Source organism: Chinchilla lanigera, unplaced genomic scaffold (assembly GCF_000276665.1).
Source record: "Chinchilla lanigera isolate Chin_1 unplaced genomic scaffold, ChiLan1.0 scaffold00009, whole genome shotgun sequence".
NCBI classification, from domain to species: domain Eukaryota; kingdom Metazoa; phylum Chordata; class Mammalia; order Rodentia; family Chinchillidae; genus Chinchilla; species Chinchilla lanigera.
Window position 1 is genome coordinate 24,302,659 of NW_004955410.1, and position 17,107 is coordinate 24,319,765.

General features: G+C 38.6%; 1 protein-coding gene across 2 annotated transcripts in view; it reads left to right on the forward strand.

The window, feature by feature from the left end:
- The window catches only part of Dnah11 (dynein, axonemal, heavy chain 11), a gene marked incomplete at its 5' end in the record, with an annotated part of 307,294 nt that overhangs the window by 257,326 nt on the left and 32,861 nt on the right, over positions 1-17,107 (forward strand). For both annotated transcript variants that reach the window (XM_005377377.2, XM_005377378.2), the window contains 7 exon segments: positions 3,571-3,775; positions 7,192-7,356; positions 9,001-9,141; positions 10,955-11,125; positions 13,247-13,369; positions 14,732-14,925; positions 16,180-16,328. In XM_005377377.2, coding sequence (XP_005377434.2) covers positions 3,571-3,775; positions 7,192-7,356; positions 9,001-9,141; positions 10,955-11,125; positions 13,247-13,369; positions 14,732-14,925; positions 16,180-16,328 — 1,148 coding nt within the window.

A 17,107-nucleotide genomic window follows, 5' to 3' on the forward strand; every position in this document is an offset into this window, starting at 1 on the left:
GAAAAACTGCCACAACAATTCTTCAAAGTGTTTTGACCTTTTTTTTTTGGTCTATTTTAGACATGGTTTCACTATGCAGTTCAGGCTGGTCTTGAACTGATTTGTTCAAGACTAGCCTCGATCTTGCTACAATCTTCCAGCCTCAGTCTCCCCAGTGCTGGGATTACAGGTGTTCGCCACCACGCCTCGCTTGTTTGTACCATTTTAATTCCCATCAGTTATTGTGTGAGAATTCCAGTTTCTTCTCATCTTTGCCCACACTTGTTATCATCTGTGTTTGTATTAGGGTCGTCTTCGTGGGTGTGGAATGGTACTTCGCTGTGCCTTTGACTTGCATTTTCCTGATGATTAACAATGTTAATAATCTTGCCTGGTTTGCACCAGCTGTTAATATAGCTGAGGTACAAGGTGACCTTGAACCCTTGTTATAGGTCATGGATCTGGTACCATCTGTTTACAGGTTTGCACACAGGAAGATTATTAACATCGTTGAAGAAATATCTGTTCAGGTCCTTTGTCTATCTTTCAATTGAGAAAAATCTTGGAACTTTATATGCCTGCCACATTGTGGGTATTTGACACGTAGGAATAAATAAAAGAACAAAATAAATCCGATTGTAAAATATACTTACAATCTCCATTTTGAGATAGCAGGTGTTTGTGAGAGCCACAGACCATGTTTGTCGTGGTAATGGTCCCATGCCCTAGGCCTAGAAGACTATCTCATAGCCTGGCATAGTGTAGGTGTTCCATGCAGAATAAATGAATGTTAGGTAGTGATTTCTTTCATAATAACCCAGACAACTGAAGAAATTAGCAGTAAGATATATGATCATTGTGTTTTATATCGACTGGAAAATATATGTGCAAACATCTGAACAGATGGTATCAGACCCATGACCTAAAACAAGGGTTCGAGGTCACCATGCTCATCAGATACATTAAAAGCCATGGTCTGGTTTGCTTATTAACTAGATCTCTGGTTCATTCGCTCCTAAATGTTCTCAGTTATCTATTTTTAACAAAGACATCAACACTCATCTTTTTAAGAGATGAATAGGAGAGTTTTCTTTTTGAAGAGAAGTACATACTGCCCCGGTATATACTGACTTAGAACCGGGATTGCTAGATGAATTGCTGACTTTCTTCCTGGAAAAGAATTAAATAATAGGGTGTCCTGACAAAGTAAACACAAAGCAAAGCTAGACAAAAAGAAGGAATTTGCCTCTCAGTAAAGATGATGTCTCAAAGTGCTTTTTGAAGCTTGACACTCAGTTAACCACTGTGAAGCTCTGAACCTTAAAAGATCATTCTGCAATGGAAACAAAATTTGAGAATTGAGCAAAAATAGTAGGTGTCTCTGATCAGTCCTTTGGGGTACTTAGTTTATATTTGGGTAATTTAAGCACATTTTGGAGGGGGTTGGAGGGGTTGGTACAGGAAATCAAACTCAGGACCTCGCACTCACCAGGCAGGTGCTGCACCACTGAGCTATATCCCTGGCCCCTTAAGCACGGTTTAGTGGTCAGGCTTCTGAGATGGAGACAAAACATATGACAGCCACAAACTGAAGCAAAGAGGATTTATTTTGGCCCGTAGTTTCAGAGGTCCATGGGCAGCTGGATTCAAGGCAGAAACATCATGATGGAAGAGCATGGCCAGGAAGGTTGCTAAACTCAGCATCTGGAAACCAGAAAGCAGGGGAAGAAGCCTAGAGGAAGGGGCAGGAGCCAGATGCAGCCCCCTGAGTTACAACCCAAGATCTACTTCCTCCAAGGAGTCCTGGCTTCCTAATAGCCCACTTACCTAGGCACTCGTAGTGGGGGAACCTATTGATGTGGGTAGTGCTGTCCCAATCCAGTCACCTCTCCAGTACTCTCTTGGTGCAGTACATTTGACAAGATTAATTGGCATACTTATAAATTTTTATAATCTATATATACAAAAGCAAGTTGTTACCAGACGGGTAGAATGTCCACCAGATCAGAGGCATTTTCCTTACCATATACACAAGAGACTTAATTTGTGAGGCGCAGTTGTAGAACAGCCACCAACAAAAACCTAAGATGTTGCTATATTATAGCATCCTGACTAAATTGCAAATATAAAAACAAAAATTGTTACAGATAATGCTAAACCTGTTATACAGTAGCTTTTATTTTGAATGTACCTACTCTTCCAGAATTGATAAATTCAGTGAGATAGTATCTTACCTGCAAATCATTAAGGCAGCTAATAAAGATATTTTTTCTCATAGGTTATTTAAAATATTATATTTAAATTAAAAATAATATGGGTTTTAGGTAACATTCAATCCTTATGATGGTAACTTCACTATGACTTTTTTTGGTTTTGGGGGGTTTTGTTTGTTTTAGTATTGCAGATTGAACCCAGGACCTTTGTACTGAGAGATAGCCTTGGCCCTTTCTAAATTTTGAGACAGTCTCCCTAAGTTTCTAAGTTTCCCAGGCTAAGCTCAAACTTACTATCCTCCTGTCTCACACTCCCAGAGTGCTGGGGTTACAAGCATATGCCATCATGCCCAGTTGATAAAAACATTCCATACACTTAGTGGGAAGAACCTGGAATTTTAATAACTATTGAAGGGGAAATAGGAAAAGGAGAAGATGCTGTTTGCTTCAACTATGTTCCCAAGCTGCTGCTTTTTTTTCTTTCTTTGTTTCTTTCTTTTATTCTTGAGGCAAGGTCTCACTTTATAGCTTATAGTTTAGCCTGTCCTTGAGCTCACCATGTGAGCCCAGGCTAGCCTTGAACTCACAGCAATCCTCCTGCTTCAGCCTCCTGAATGCTCGGATTACAGATGTGCTGCACCATACCTGGCCTCAGGCTTCTTATAAGAATTTTCACTCCATGTAGTTCAGGCTAGTTTAGCAAAAACATTTGAGGAGTTCTACGAATCATGGTTTTATTTTTCCTGTGTGTGATGAATTTAAAAGGTCCCTTTCTACTAGATCTTCATATCCAAAAGATAACACAAGATAGGCCAAAAATATTGGAAAATAATTTTAAGTAAAGGATATATTTTAATATTCTCTTTTTAGAAAAATAAAATAATACATTAATAACATAGTACTTGTAAGTATGTGTGTATTCTAATATATTCTATGAAATTTTCCAATTGATATATTTAGGTATAGATGGATACTTAATATATACACACACAGATGTAAATCCACACATTTATATGTGTTTTATCTGTAAAGAATAGCAATGTGTAATGTAGTTTTAATTACAGAGTATATAATAAAAGCTAATAATTGCTGTGATAGGTCCTTTATAGAATTGATCTTATTTGTTACAGTGACACTATGAGGTAAGTACTATTAATTATTGCCACCATTTCATATGGGAGGAAATTTAATCATAGTAGATCAGAGTGGATAATTCTTACTCGTCCTGTATTTTAGGAAAACTGGGAGTGGCTGAGAAATCCCCAACCCCCTGACCTTCTGGCCTAGATATATTATCGGAAGACAGGGATGGAACAGCCCCGCAGTACTGGTCCTGGGTCATAAGAGTATCCTGAACGTCTGTGTTGTCCCCCTCTAGATATATCAGGATTGGAGATAAAGAGTGTGAGTTCAACAAGAACTTTCGCCTTATCCTTCACACAAAACTGGCCAATCCTCACTATAAGCCAGAGTTACAAGCTCAGACAACCCTCCTCAATTTCACCGTCACAGAAGATGGTCTGGAAGCCCAGCTGTTGGCAGAGGTCGTCAGTATTGAAAGGCCAGATTTAGAGAAGCTTAAGGTAAAAATTATTAAATTGTCTGTCGATGACTCATCACCTCCTTTCTACAAATTACAGTGCAAGACATGGGAGTATAATGTGGAATACTTGTTGTCACAATCTAATTGAGAAAAATGGAATGTGTGTGAAAAGGTAAAGAATTCAAGGTTACTTCTGGTGTCAGCTAGCTAGAGTTATGCCAAGGTAGGAGATGGGCTAGCTTTTTGGGGTTTTTGTTCTTGTTGGATACACAGGACAAGGGCACTAAAGGCATCTGTCATTCATGGAAAACAGAAGCCTAGAAGCAGGTACCTGCTTGGGTGGGTTAAAGGCTACTAGACCAGTTTAGCCGGTGAAAAGAAATGAAAATAAAGAGCTAAACAAGTAAGGCTGAAAATATTAAGAAGCTTTTGCTGTTTATAACTAATATATAAAAGAAAATGTGTGGCTTTTAGTACACTGGTTAAGAACAAGGAATGCTAAAAATAATTACATTCAGTGATAAATGCACTGAAAACAAGAGTAAGCCTAAAAATGTGGAAATAAGGCAATAATAAAAGCAGAAAATAATGACATAGAAAATAGAGAAAGCGTATTAACAGAAAGCTAGTTGTTTGGGGGAAAATGAAGCTAATAGATTTACTTCTGACAGGACCCATCAAGAATAAAAAAGAAAAATAAAGAGTATCAAGACCATAGGGCACACACATAGAAATTAAAATGTGTAAAAGGCATATGGTATCCACTTTTCTAACAATAAATTTGAAAACTCATACAGTAAATAGTGTATTGTATTTGCATATGAACATTAAGATCATTTACTTGCTAACAGAGTATTTCCAAAGTTCCTCTGTATACCTATGAAAAGCTAATTATTTTTATGAGTGAATAATATAATATTATATGAATATTTACCATTTTATTTATCCACTCCTCAGCTGATGGACATTCAGATTGTTTCAGTCTTTGGATTATGATTAAATAATGTTCTTATGATTATTTGTGTGCAGATTTTGGTGTGGACATGTATTTTAATTTCTTCTGGATATCTACTAGGAAAAAATTGCTCAGTTGTGTGGTAATTATGTTTTGAATCAATTGATAAACTACTGGACTGTGGAAAAGCCTGCAGTATTTTACATCTCCACCTGCTATGTATCATGTTAGAGGGTGGAATATGGTATCTCATTATGGTTTTATTTTCATTTCCCTAAAGTCTAATGATGTTGAGCATCTGTTCATATATTTATTGGCATTTTGTATATCTTCTTTGGGAGAAATATCTATTCAAATAATTCTCTCCTTTTAAAATTAGTTTATTTTCATTGATGTGTTATAAAGTTCTTTATTCTGAATATTAGATTCTTTTAGGACATACGATTTACAAAATCACACACACACGTTTTAAGTGTTGTATTTTTTTACTTTATTGGTGATCTTTTGAAAAATAAAAAATTTTAATTTTGGTAAAGTTAATTTATCTGCTTTTCTTTGTTGCTTATGTTTTTGATATCCTGTCTAAAAAAAAAAAAAAAAAAAAAAAACACTGATGATACAGTTCAAAATTTATCCCTAGGTTCTTCTAGGGCTGTTATAATTTTGGCTTTTACATATAAGTCTGTGATCAGTTTTAAGTTAGTTTTTGATAGTATGAGAAAAGGATTCCAACTCCATTCTTTTGCATGTGAATATCTAGCCCACCATCATTTGTAAAAAAGATATTTTCTCCCTTGAATTGCATTTGCTTCTTGTTAAAGATCGATTGACTATATTTCTGTGGATCTATTTCTGAGTTCTCTCTTCTATTTTATTGATCTATTTGTTCCTTGACCAACACTACACTGTCTTGATTACTGTAGTCTTTAAATTAGGTAATGTCAGTCCTCCAGCATTGTTCTTCTATATATAATTGACAGTTTTAGATCTTATGTCTTTCAGTATAAATTTTGGGATCTTTCTTAAGCAAATGTGAATTTATGACATTTTCCCTCCCTGTGAAGAAATAATTTTAATCATTTATTGTAAGACAGATCTACCATAGCAAAATCTGTCAGTTTTTATTGGTCCAAGAAAGTCTTTATCCCTCACCCTTGTATGTGTGTGCACACACACGCACATACGCACGTGTGTCTGTGGTACTTGGGATTAAATAATGTAATCATGCATGGTCTCCATTTATCCACTGTTATTTCAAATTCTCCTTACGATAATTCCAAAACTTCAGTCATATTTGGGTCTTGTTCTGGGGTTTGCTTTGTAATTTTAGGCCATGGACCTTGCCTTTTAGCATACCTTGTGGTAGTGGTGGTGGTGCTGTGAAAACAGACATTGGATAATTAGAACTGAAGTAAATAATATTTAATTTTTGACATTTTATGTGTCATGACTGGGACATTAAGCTGTGTTTATTATTCACTGTAGCTGCAGATATTATAGGCTTTACTTTCCTCTCAGATTCTTGTTTTGAGCTTCCCTAAAAACTCCTTTGTTAAATAGAATCTATGTCCTGTGACTCTCTCAGTTTTAATTCACTGTTATTGTACCAGAGCCTGTTAATATAGTTCTGGAGCAAGAGCATTCTGTAATTGTGTGATTAATTCTCAAGGGGGTTTCAAGACTGTGACCTCCAAGAGAATTTCTTATCCTTTTCCCTCTTCCTCTGTAAGCAGAAAGTATTATGGGCTGAGTTGTCTAACTGCCCTTTCCCTAGGCCACAGTAGCCTGGAGTAAAGTACTTTCCCCTGTGTGCAGGCTTTTGTTGAAAAGCCTAGAAAGCTCTGGACATAATTTAAAATAGTTACTTTGCCCTTGAGTTACCACAAAATGATTCATTTTTCCCTTCCCCTGCCCAATGCAGGAGTGGATTTTTGTTTTAGCCTCACTGTGAAAACCTTGTAAGGCTCCTGGAGATAAAACAAAAGTGTGGAGGGTGCCTTATTTCTAGGTCTGGAGAAATTTTTAACTTGCTAGCTCTGTCTCCTGCAATTAGCCAATAGTTTGGGTGTTCTAGTAGCGATTTCCTACATTTGCCCATCCAGTTTTCAGGGTGGGGCTTTACCCTGTGACCTCATTTGTCTGGTGGAAGAATTATTGCTTAGCTCTGTTTTCTTATCATGAGAAAAGAAACGAGTCCTCTAAGCTCTTTTCCAAGTAAAAAGCAAACATTTCTGATGTTTTCTTAAGCAGATTCTTCCTAGAGTTTTATGGTGTTAAATAATTATGATAAATCATTGTATGATATACTCTGGACATTGGAGTCCAGCAGGATCTTAACATACTTTCTGAATTTCTTAAGAGAATTTTTTAAAATTATGACCAGTATGGTTTTAACATATTAAGTATGTTTTATTATACATTTATCATGAGATGAGTGATTAACACGCCTTAAAAACACGCATTTCTTTACCGTTTCTCACCTATTGCTTGTTTCGTGTTAGCTGGCTTTGACAAAGCACCAAAATGACTTCAAGATAGAGCTGAAGCTCCTTGAGGAGGACCTGCTTCTGCGCCTTTCTGCCGCAGAGGGAAGCTTCCTCGATGACACTGACCTGGTAGAGAGATTGGAGACAACGAAGTCTACCGCAGCAGAGATAGAGCGCAAGGTAAGATAAGGCGTGGGGTGGTGAGTAATTCCTAAGTGGTAATTCCTCTGGAGGACTACGGCATTGTAAATCCAGGCCATTTAACAAACTGCCCTTAAAAACTAGGTTTAGGAAAAAGGAGGAAATAGATGAATTGGCCATTCTTTTCCATAGAGATCCAATCACTCAAATCAGTCTCGCTTAGGCTATTCTTTTTCAAGTGACCAAATTGAAGAAAATTCAAGCTAACTTATAGATTTAGAAAAGTCTAAAAAGGCTTAGACTTCAGTTTGAGCAAATTAATATCCTATAATCTCACTACAAGTTTGTCAGTCTATTGGACATTTTTAGAGAAGTCCTTAGAGTTGAGGTTTTGTGTACAGGCCTGTAGCAGCAGAAGACTGAGCCACGGGTGGTCTCCTGCTGTACCTAAATGCATTGTTTACCCTGAGAAAGTGACATTTCCTAAAAGCTGGTAAAATTTTTCATGAAATAGACTTCCTGCTGAGTGGGCATCTTGTATGATAATATGCCATGGGCATGGTGTGCTCTTTGGACTTTCACAAGAGGATTTTAACCCTTCACGGACCATTGTTGCAAAGTCAGAATGAGGCCTTTATTTGCTTTCTGAAATACCCTCGTTGCTAAGTAATCTTTTAATTACCCAGCAGAAGTTGTGTCACCATGCGTCCAATATATTTGTCTTAATTTAAACAAGGAAATTGAATCTCAAATTACTCTGTCTTTTTAAGTAAGTGAATTCTAGGTGGCTCCTAAGATAGTAAAGATTAGGGCAATTAAGTAAATTAAGTCTTAGCTTTGAAGTTAACTTCTAATTGTCTCTTAAGAGTATCATTTCCTCTCCTCTTAATATAGATATTGCCGTGTGGTGACTTCCTTCTGTGCTTACATTTTATTTCCTTTTAGACACAAATACTAAGAGTCAAGTATATAAAAGTACTGGAGCAAAATACTGTATCTTATAAAGCTATAGATATAATAAACAACAGTAGCTCAAGATAAAAGAAATGGGTATTTGAGCCTTGAAAAAAATGAGTATGTTCATTGATGGTGGTGGTGTTTTTTAATTCTCTCTCTGAGTGTGCCGAGGGCTACTACATTAAGGTAAATGGAAATATATGAACATATGGATGATTTGGTGCAGAGTTAGAATTAGACAGTCATGAGGGTCTCCATGTAAAGTCTTTTTAGTAAGCAGTAGCCATTGGATATATTATTGACCTTGGCTGCTTTTGTATACCTAGTTGCCTAATAAAGTTATTGGCATTGAATTGACCCAGCAGACTTTTAAGAGCCATCCCTGGGAGGTGATACAGCTGGGTTATTAAGCCCTGAAAGAGGGGGAGGCAGGAAGGTGACATTACTCCCAAACACAGTCTGTGGAACCAAAAACAATTAGGTTTGCTTGAATCTGTAGTCTATAAAGCAGCTAGAGTTCTACCAATTCTCACTGAAACACAGTTTATGAGAAAATTATTTAAAATATTAATTTAATAACTTTGGAGAAACTCAGACACATAGATACACCGTCTGTGTTACCTGTTTTAGTCTGAACTTTCGCCTGTTGGGTGTATCCTTCCATTACTTGGGTATACATGGAGAATATGAAGCGTGGGTTGCTAATTTTGTTTGATCCTCTCGTAGGTGATTGAAGCCAAAGAAAATGAAAGAAAAATCAACGAGGCTCGAGAGTGTTACAGGCCAGTGGCAGCCAGAGCCTCTCTTCTTTACTTTGTTATTAACAACCTCAGAAACATCAACCCCATCTATCAGTTCTCTCTGAAGGTAATCCTGAGGAGGCAAAGAAAAACTAAACACCTCAGAAATTTCCACTTGTTTCTGGAAATTGGGAATTTATTTCTAGGCAATCGGTGTTTCCAGGAAGGACTCGTGAGGATCTAGTGAACCACAGTGATATCGTCATCAGTCTCTCAGGATCTTTCATTTGTAGTATTCAGGAGGACTTTGAGATAACTAGATTTTCAGTATGACGTATTACATCATATGTTACTTCCAAATAATCTTAAAGATGTACTACATATAAGGGAATTTTCTTTGAGGCTTCTGTTTTGTCTTTGTGAAAATGTCGGAGTCAAATTTCTCATGGTTTTTAGTGAAGAGGGGAGAAAGAAAGAGAAAACATTTAGCCACTGTTGCATGTGCAAGGTGCTTTTGTGCTTGGGATCGTTGTTCTAAGCCTATAACATCCCAATAAAGTGTATAATGCTATCTTCATTAAAATACTAGAAGTTTTAAATTTTTAAATAAATTGTCCAAGAATGTCTAGTTGGTAATTCTGAGAGCCAGGATTTCAGCCTGTGACTGAGTGTAAAGTCCATACTTGCATCGTTCTGTCTCTGGATAGTGTCCATCCATTCCGAGCATCAGTTTTTAAACAAAGGTTGATTGCGATCAGTTCTGCTGCACACTTGCCCCTGGGTATTCAGTTTTGAAAAAACCGTATAAGTAGAGGGGTACATGACAGAGCTCCTCTTTCATAAATGTATATGTGTTTATGACATGGTCAGTACAATCATGGGGATGAAAGTGCTGCTTTGCTGGGGGCTCTGGGAAGGGCCCCCAAAGGAAGTGACATTTTAGTTGATGCCTGTTTCAAAAACAAGAATTTCAGAGTTTGGAGTAAACCAGGACATTGGAGATGTGAAGAAGTTTGCAGATTCCAGGGCGGAAGTGAATGTACGTGAATATATGAGAGAGAGAGAAGGAATCAAGAGCCAACTCCAGAGAGAAGGGAAGGACTCGGCAAACAGAGCCTCCCAGGCCATGGTAGGGATTCGGGGTTTCAGTCTGTATGCAGCGAGAAGCCACTGAAGCATTTCAAGCAAGTAACGGATAGGATGACAAAAGACTCAGAGAAGAAACAGACTGGAGAAGTGACTTCAAGCTGTATCACGCGCTCTTGGAGATGGGTCGGCTCTGGCTGTGGACAATGACAAGGAGAAAGGGTTAAGCTGAACTAGCAGTTCTCCTACTAGTACAGAACTGTTGTGCAAAAATTCTGACAAACACAGTGTGGTTGAATTTGGAACAGCAACAGTGATGTGGAGAAGAGTAAAACTAAATCTCCTGGAGAACATTATCCTGAGTGAAATAAGCCAATCTTACACACACACACACACACACACACACACACAGTGTACAGCTCCACTCACGCAAGCTACCTAGAGTAGTCAAACTCACAGACATAGAAAGTGGAACGGTGGGACTGCGGGACAGGGGTGGGAACAGTTGTCATCTGATGAGTACTGACTTTTGATTTCATAGAATGCACGTCCTGGAGATTGGGTATGCAGCAGTGCGCATACACTTAACACTGCACATCTGTACACTTAGAATTGTTAAGATGGTAAATTTTATGTGTATTATAACAGATTTTGTGGAATGGTGTTCATAATAACAGTCATGGCAACAGACATTTAATGACCACTGACTGTGTGCCAGGAACTGTTTCAAAGAATGACATCATCTTCATGAAAATCCGCCATTGTTCTCCTATCCCATAGATCAACCTTACATGTAATCCTGTGTATTTGAGGCACCAGCTGACAACCTTTAATGATCATGTTACACTTCCCAGGCTTTCAGCATGCTGTTTCACAGAGTGATCGAGCAGGCGGACAGGGTGGAGGACACACAGGGCCGCATCTCTGTCCTGACAGAGAGCCTCACCCATGCCATCTTCCTCTACACCAGCCAAGCACTGTTTGAGAAGGACAAGCTCACATTCCTGTCCCAGATGGCTTTTCAGGTGAGGAGATCAGTTCCTTGAAAACATCCCCAGAACCACAGGCAGACAGCTCTCTTTATTATATGTTTCACTTCTGCTGAAGGAAGGCAGAGATAGCTTTTGAATGCTGCAGTGGCATAAGGACTGTAAGATTCCACAGGGTGCCTGAGCATGTGGACACCTTCCCCTACCTCACGTGGTCTGACTTAAGTGGGTATGTACATTGAGCTCCCCCTACACTGTCATCCTGAAAAGCATCAATAAAACCTCTTTATCCCCCTCAGTCCTGTAAATAACTACCCAGAGCCAGGTTTGGTGCTGAACACTCCCCTGCTGGGGAGGCTGAAAAAGGAGGTTACAAGTTCAAAGCCAGCCTAAGTGACTTATTTAAAAAAAAAAAAAAAAAAAAACTTTAATTAAAGATAAGAGGATTGGGGATGTAGCTCAGTCGTAGAGCACTTTCCTAGCTTGCACAAGGCCTTGGGTTCAATCCCCAGTACCACAGAAAAGAAACTTTCAGGCCTGCCAGAAGGTTCACATAGATCAGGATTATGAGCCTAGATCTGAGTGGTTCTAGGACCTTCCCAGAGTCCTTTTAAAACACAGTAAGGGAGGAATGTGGAAGGGGATAGAAAATAATCAAGATAAGTTATACACATGTATCAATTCCTCAAAGTGACTATAAATACCATGTAAACATACCAATAAAAAGTATGACGAAAAAAATTTAAAACACAGTGCAGGGGTATACCCATGTTGTTGCAAAGTCTTTATTTTTGAAGGCTGAATAGTATTTCGTTGTATATAGTTAATAGTAATGTACATTGCCAAATTGCTAACAAAGTAGATTTTAAATATTCTCACCACAAAAAATGATTAGTATATAAGGTGATCCTTATGTTAGTTATATTGATTTAATATTCCCATAATGTAAATATACACAAGTGTAATATTCTATACACTATACACCCATAGTGTAAATATTCACATTATGCCCCATAAGCATATTTATCTATTATTCATCAGTTCAACATAAAACAATTTTTTTTTTAAATGAATGGGTAAAGAGAGTTCCATCTAGGCTTCATGGCCTATCTTCAGTGAGACCTGCTTCCTTTGTTTACTTTTTCACATGGGTTTCTAGAAAAGATTTAAAATAAAGGTGTTTGTAACCAGAAAAAAAAAAAAAAAAATTAAGCATGACATTCTGACAAAATAAGCATGCTGTCCTTTTATTAGCTGCTTTGCTGTAGGGCTTTTCCAATCACCCCAAACCTTTGAAAGATCCGTGTCTTCCCTATTTTGTGTCTTCTAAATGGCCAGAGACCCCATTTTATAAACACCTGCTGTGCAGAATGGTCAGCTACAAGTCCTGGTTCAATGAGTTCTGATATTCATAGATTCCACTGAGTTTTCTAAGAATAAATGAGTGTAGATGGTTTAAGATGTCTGTGATAAACAAGAACAAGACATTCCAAAATGAAACACTTGACTTTATACATTCTGCTTATTAACAAGAAAGAGCCAGTGATGATAAGGAAGCTACAGATACATTATAATCTATCTCAAATCCTGGTCACCTACATAAATCAGCTTTTCCGCTGAAAGAAATTGAAGAAAAAATAATGATCTAATAAAATATTGCTTTGATGCATGTCACCACCCATAAAACATTTTGAAAATGTCTAGTATTTTTAGAACTTTTTTTTGGTACTGGGAGTCGAACTCAGCACCTTGAGCTTGCTAGGCAGGCGCTTGTGCCACTGAGCTATATCCCCAGACCACTATCTGGTATTTTTAAATAGCATAAAGGTCAAATTTTATCTGTGAGATGTTACAGGTGCTAAATGGAAATTAGGATTATTTCATTTGTGCCTACCAAGATGTACTGTGTACTTATCATCACTTCTGTAATCAGGCCATGTAAAGTTTTCACTGCTTAATGATGTGTTTATTTCGAATTATGGTTTTGAGATCATGGGCATAATCTAAGGTCTCTTTCAATTATAGAATAGATATTAGCCACAATTCTTAGCAGACTTGGTTCTGTCTATTCTGTCGTGTCTGTTCGGTTGTGACTGCGTCCTATGTCATGATTTGGGTATAAACCAAACAATGCTTTTCTATATTTTGTATTCTCAGATTTTGTTGAGAAAGAAAGAGATCCACCCCGTTGAATTGGATTTCCTGCTTCGGTTCACAGTTGAACACACTTACCTGAGTCCCGTTGACTTCTTAACTACTCAGTCCTGGAGTGCTGTCAAGGTACATTTGGAGTGTAGTTTCTCCACTTCTAAATCTTTTTCAAATATTGTGTCTCCAATGTAGAAATGTAATTTTAAAAATGCAAGTAATCTGTTGGACACCATTTCAGTTGTAGAAACATGCTACATAAAGTGATATTCTTTCATTAATCTTTGTTTTGTTGAATTGGTTGATTTCTTACTGGAAAATAAAGGAGCTTGGTACCTATTTGTGGATAGAAAACTATTAATAAATATGTAAAGTCTGTCAGGACCCTTGACAAAAGTCAAGTGATGAAAATGAATTTTTTCAATTTACTTAAATCTAGTTTTTCATCTTGGTTATAGTGTATTTCTTTTGTTATAGTGTATTTCTCCACCTTTCTAAATCATTTTAAAATTACACATCAATACAGTAGTTTATTGTTATCATAAAACGTTTAAGCAAAACAGACTATTATAGAGAAAAAAGTGAGAGTCGTTTTTTAATTCCCATTATCAGTCATGACTCCAAGAGGGTCAGAAGACTCTGGTGTTGAGAATTTATTCTCCCAGACTTTGCAGTTCCTGAAAGTTGTTCGCTATAGGCTAAGTTTTGCCTCCTTCTTTGTTCTAAGAAGAAAACATTTCTGTGTGTTGAAAATATGCTACCTTACTTTTATAATATATTTAGATTTTTTTAAAGTGAATTTTTTTTTTTTTTTTTTTTTTTTTTTTTTTTTGGTACCGGGAATTAAACTCAGGGACCTTATGTTGCCAGGCAGGCGCTTATGCCACTGAGCTATATCCCCAGCCCTAAAGTAAATATTTTTAATTAAGTCATTTTAGACTTATGAATTCAATGTCAAATGTGTAATCAGTCAGGATTTTGGCAGCAAACAGATGACATATTTGAAGAGGCAATGAGAAAAGTTTAATGAAGGATATATTTTTACAGTATCAGCAAGAAGGATAAGAGAGTCAACCAGGGAAAGAGAAGGGGAAAAAGAGCAAGGAGAAATGACTGGTACTACTGAGAAGGGAAAGTGCTGCAGAGGTCCACCCTATAGGAACTGTGGCCCTGGGGGAGGAATAGTTAGCGCTACGCCCTATCCCATATCACAGCAGGGGAAGGAACACCTGGCTTTTCTCTCTTCTAGCTCCCCGGTCTTTGCCAGTGCTTCCCTTTGGCCAAACCCAACCAGGCAAGAGAATTGGGGAGCTTAAATGAAGTTGTCCTTCAAGGTCACCCTCTAAGCAGGACAGGAAAAGACACCGAGTGAATGTGGAGATTGAAGACTATCCGGCACAGTTAATTTACAGAGGACCAGATCATTCACGAGTCTGTCTCATGCTGGAAGCTGTTATTTATGGCATTCCTACCTGTTTCCCTATTGCATTACAGGCAGTTGCCCGTATGGAAGAATTTCAAGGCTTAGACCGAGATGTAGAAGGATCTGCCAAGCAGTGGAGGAAGTGGGTAGAATCCGAGTGTCCAGAAAAAGAAAAGTTACCACAAGAATGGAAGAAGAAAAGTTTAATACAGAAGATGATTATTTTGAGAGCAATGCGCCCTGACAGGATGACATACGCTCTCAGGTAGGGCAGTTGGCATTTTTGGAAATGCAGGTTAGCCTGGAGGGTTAAGAGCATCTGGGAGGAGTGCTGGCCGTCCCTGGTGATCAGGAGTGAATCTCCTGATTTTCCAACATGTTAATTGCTGCTGCTGTTAAAGTTTGCTAAACTCTAAACAGTGTGCTGCTGGTCTGTAGGCAGACTCAGCACAACTTTCCAGAAAAGTTCAGTTCAGAAATTGGGAGAGGGGCCTGGGGATTTAGCTCAGCGGCAAAGCACCTGCCTGGCAAGCGCAAGGTCGTGAGTTCGGTTCCCGGTACCAGAGAAAAACCAAAAAAAAAAAAAAAGAAGAAGAAAAAAGAAATTGGGAGGGCAGAGTTCAGAGGCCAGGAATATGTATTCATCCAAGTGTAATTTCCATCATCTTTATTCAGCGGTAGCATTTGACTCTAAAGATTTTGCATGTCAGACAAAAAATGAATTCCCTTCATGGAGCCACTCATAGTACTGTAACTTTGCAACTAACGCAATTTAAAAGCAGAACTCCTTGTCTGCATCCCAGTTCCAGGGTCTTCTTTCTTTGCCCTCTTGGCTTCTAAATGGTAATACGCTGCTTAATTCATACAAGTCTCATTCTAATGTGAATTCACCACCAAAGAGTTCAAACTTCCTTTCTTATCGTGCACCTCTTTCTTCAGTAATATTCGTGTGCCTCGGGTTTTTTCCCCTGCTTTGTGTAGTTCAGCCAATTGCCCCTTTGCAGAAACCTCTGCCGAACCCTACTTCACAAGTTCATTCTGCTCAGTAGTACTTCCTTTCTGCTAAATCTGATGCTGCTAGAAAATAATCCCTGCTTAATTGAGCTTCCCTGTGTTAGAAACACCCCAAAAAGCATTTGTATATTCATGAGAAGCTCAGCAGGCTGGAAAACTGCACTGTGGCAAGTCTAATGAACTGTTAATAAGTAATGGGGGATCTGGCAGGGGATTTGGGGGATATAAAGCCATACCGCAGGCCAGGCAGCCGAGGGTTCTCAGAGGGGGGTCTCAGTAGCCCCCCAAAGTAGGCTTCTGATTTTGACTTTCTCAAGTAGAGAGAGATTTCATTGTTACACCTCCTGCGTAAATCTGTGTGGATCTGTGTGTCATTCTAAGAAGATATCCCATACAATGATCCTCGTTTGCTTCTTTCCCTGGCTATGGTTTAAGCTTATCCAACTGGTGACACTTTTCAAGGTCAAAATCAATGACCAGCCTTTTGCATATTCTTTTTTAATAGAAATTTTGTGGAGGAAAAGCTGGGCGCAAAGTATGTGGAGAGGACCAGACTGGATTTAGGTAAAGCATTGGAAGAAAGCAGCCCAGCCACCCCAGTGTTCTTCATCCTGTCTTCAGGGGTAGATGCCCTCAAAGACCTGGAGATGCTTGGTGAGTGGCCAGGAGGCTTCCGAGCCTGCCCTTCCTCCCTTCCTTTCACCCACAGCCCACCTGCCTTTCCTTTCTGTTCACAGTTATCTTTTCAGATCTATTATATGGAAAATGTAAGACTAATAACACTGTAGTCTGAAGAAATGTTCAAACGGAACATTCATCTGGTTGGCGTAATGCAAGTTTCCTTTGTACTGTTTTCCACCTTTTGACTAAATGAGGGCCAGAGGGCAATTTTCTCCATGCTCATGTAATCTTGTGCCCCCTGTGACTAAATAATGGTCATTAGAGCGAGTCTATTCGATTGTGCAAGGCACTGTCGCTTTGTGCTCTGGATTACTATTCCCCACGGCCTACACCAGGAATACCAGGTTAATGTAGCTGTGACCTGACTGTGCTCAATTTAAACGCAGCCTCACAAGGTGAGAGCTTGTGCATTTACCCAATGAACTGATCCTGTTCAAAAAAGGATGTGATATCTACCACATGTTGCTCCTTTTTGTGAGGGAAATGCCTTGCTACTCCGGCAGCAGTTTAGAAAGCTCCCTAACAATGCTGCCATCTATCAAAATGTCAAAAGCTTCATTATCATAAAACCAAAGGAACTGACTTCCACAGGCTTTCCGAGTGCTTGCAGGGCAGCAGCTGTGGAGAGCTCAAGATGCTGCTTGTGGAAACAACAGAAGCGTAGATCGGGTACTTCAGGAGAGTGACCTCGAAGGTGGCAGTGGTGACCACAATGTGTGGACACCAGAATCCCCAGATCTCTTTACCTCTCC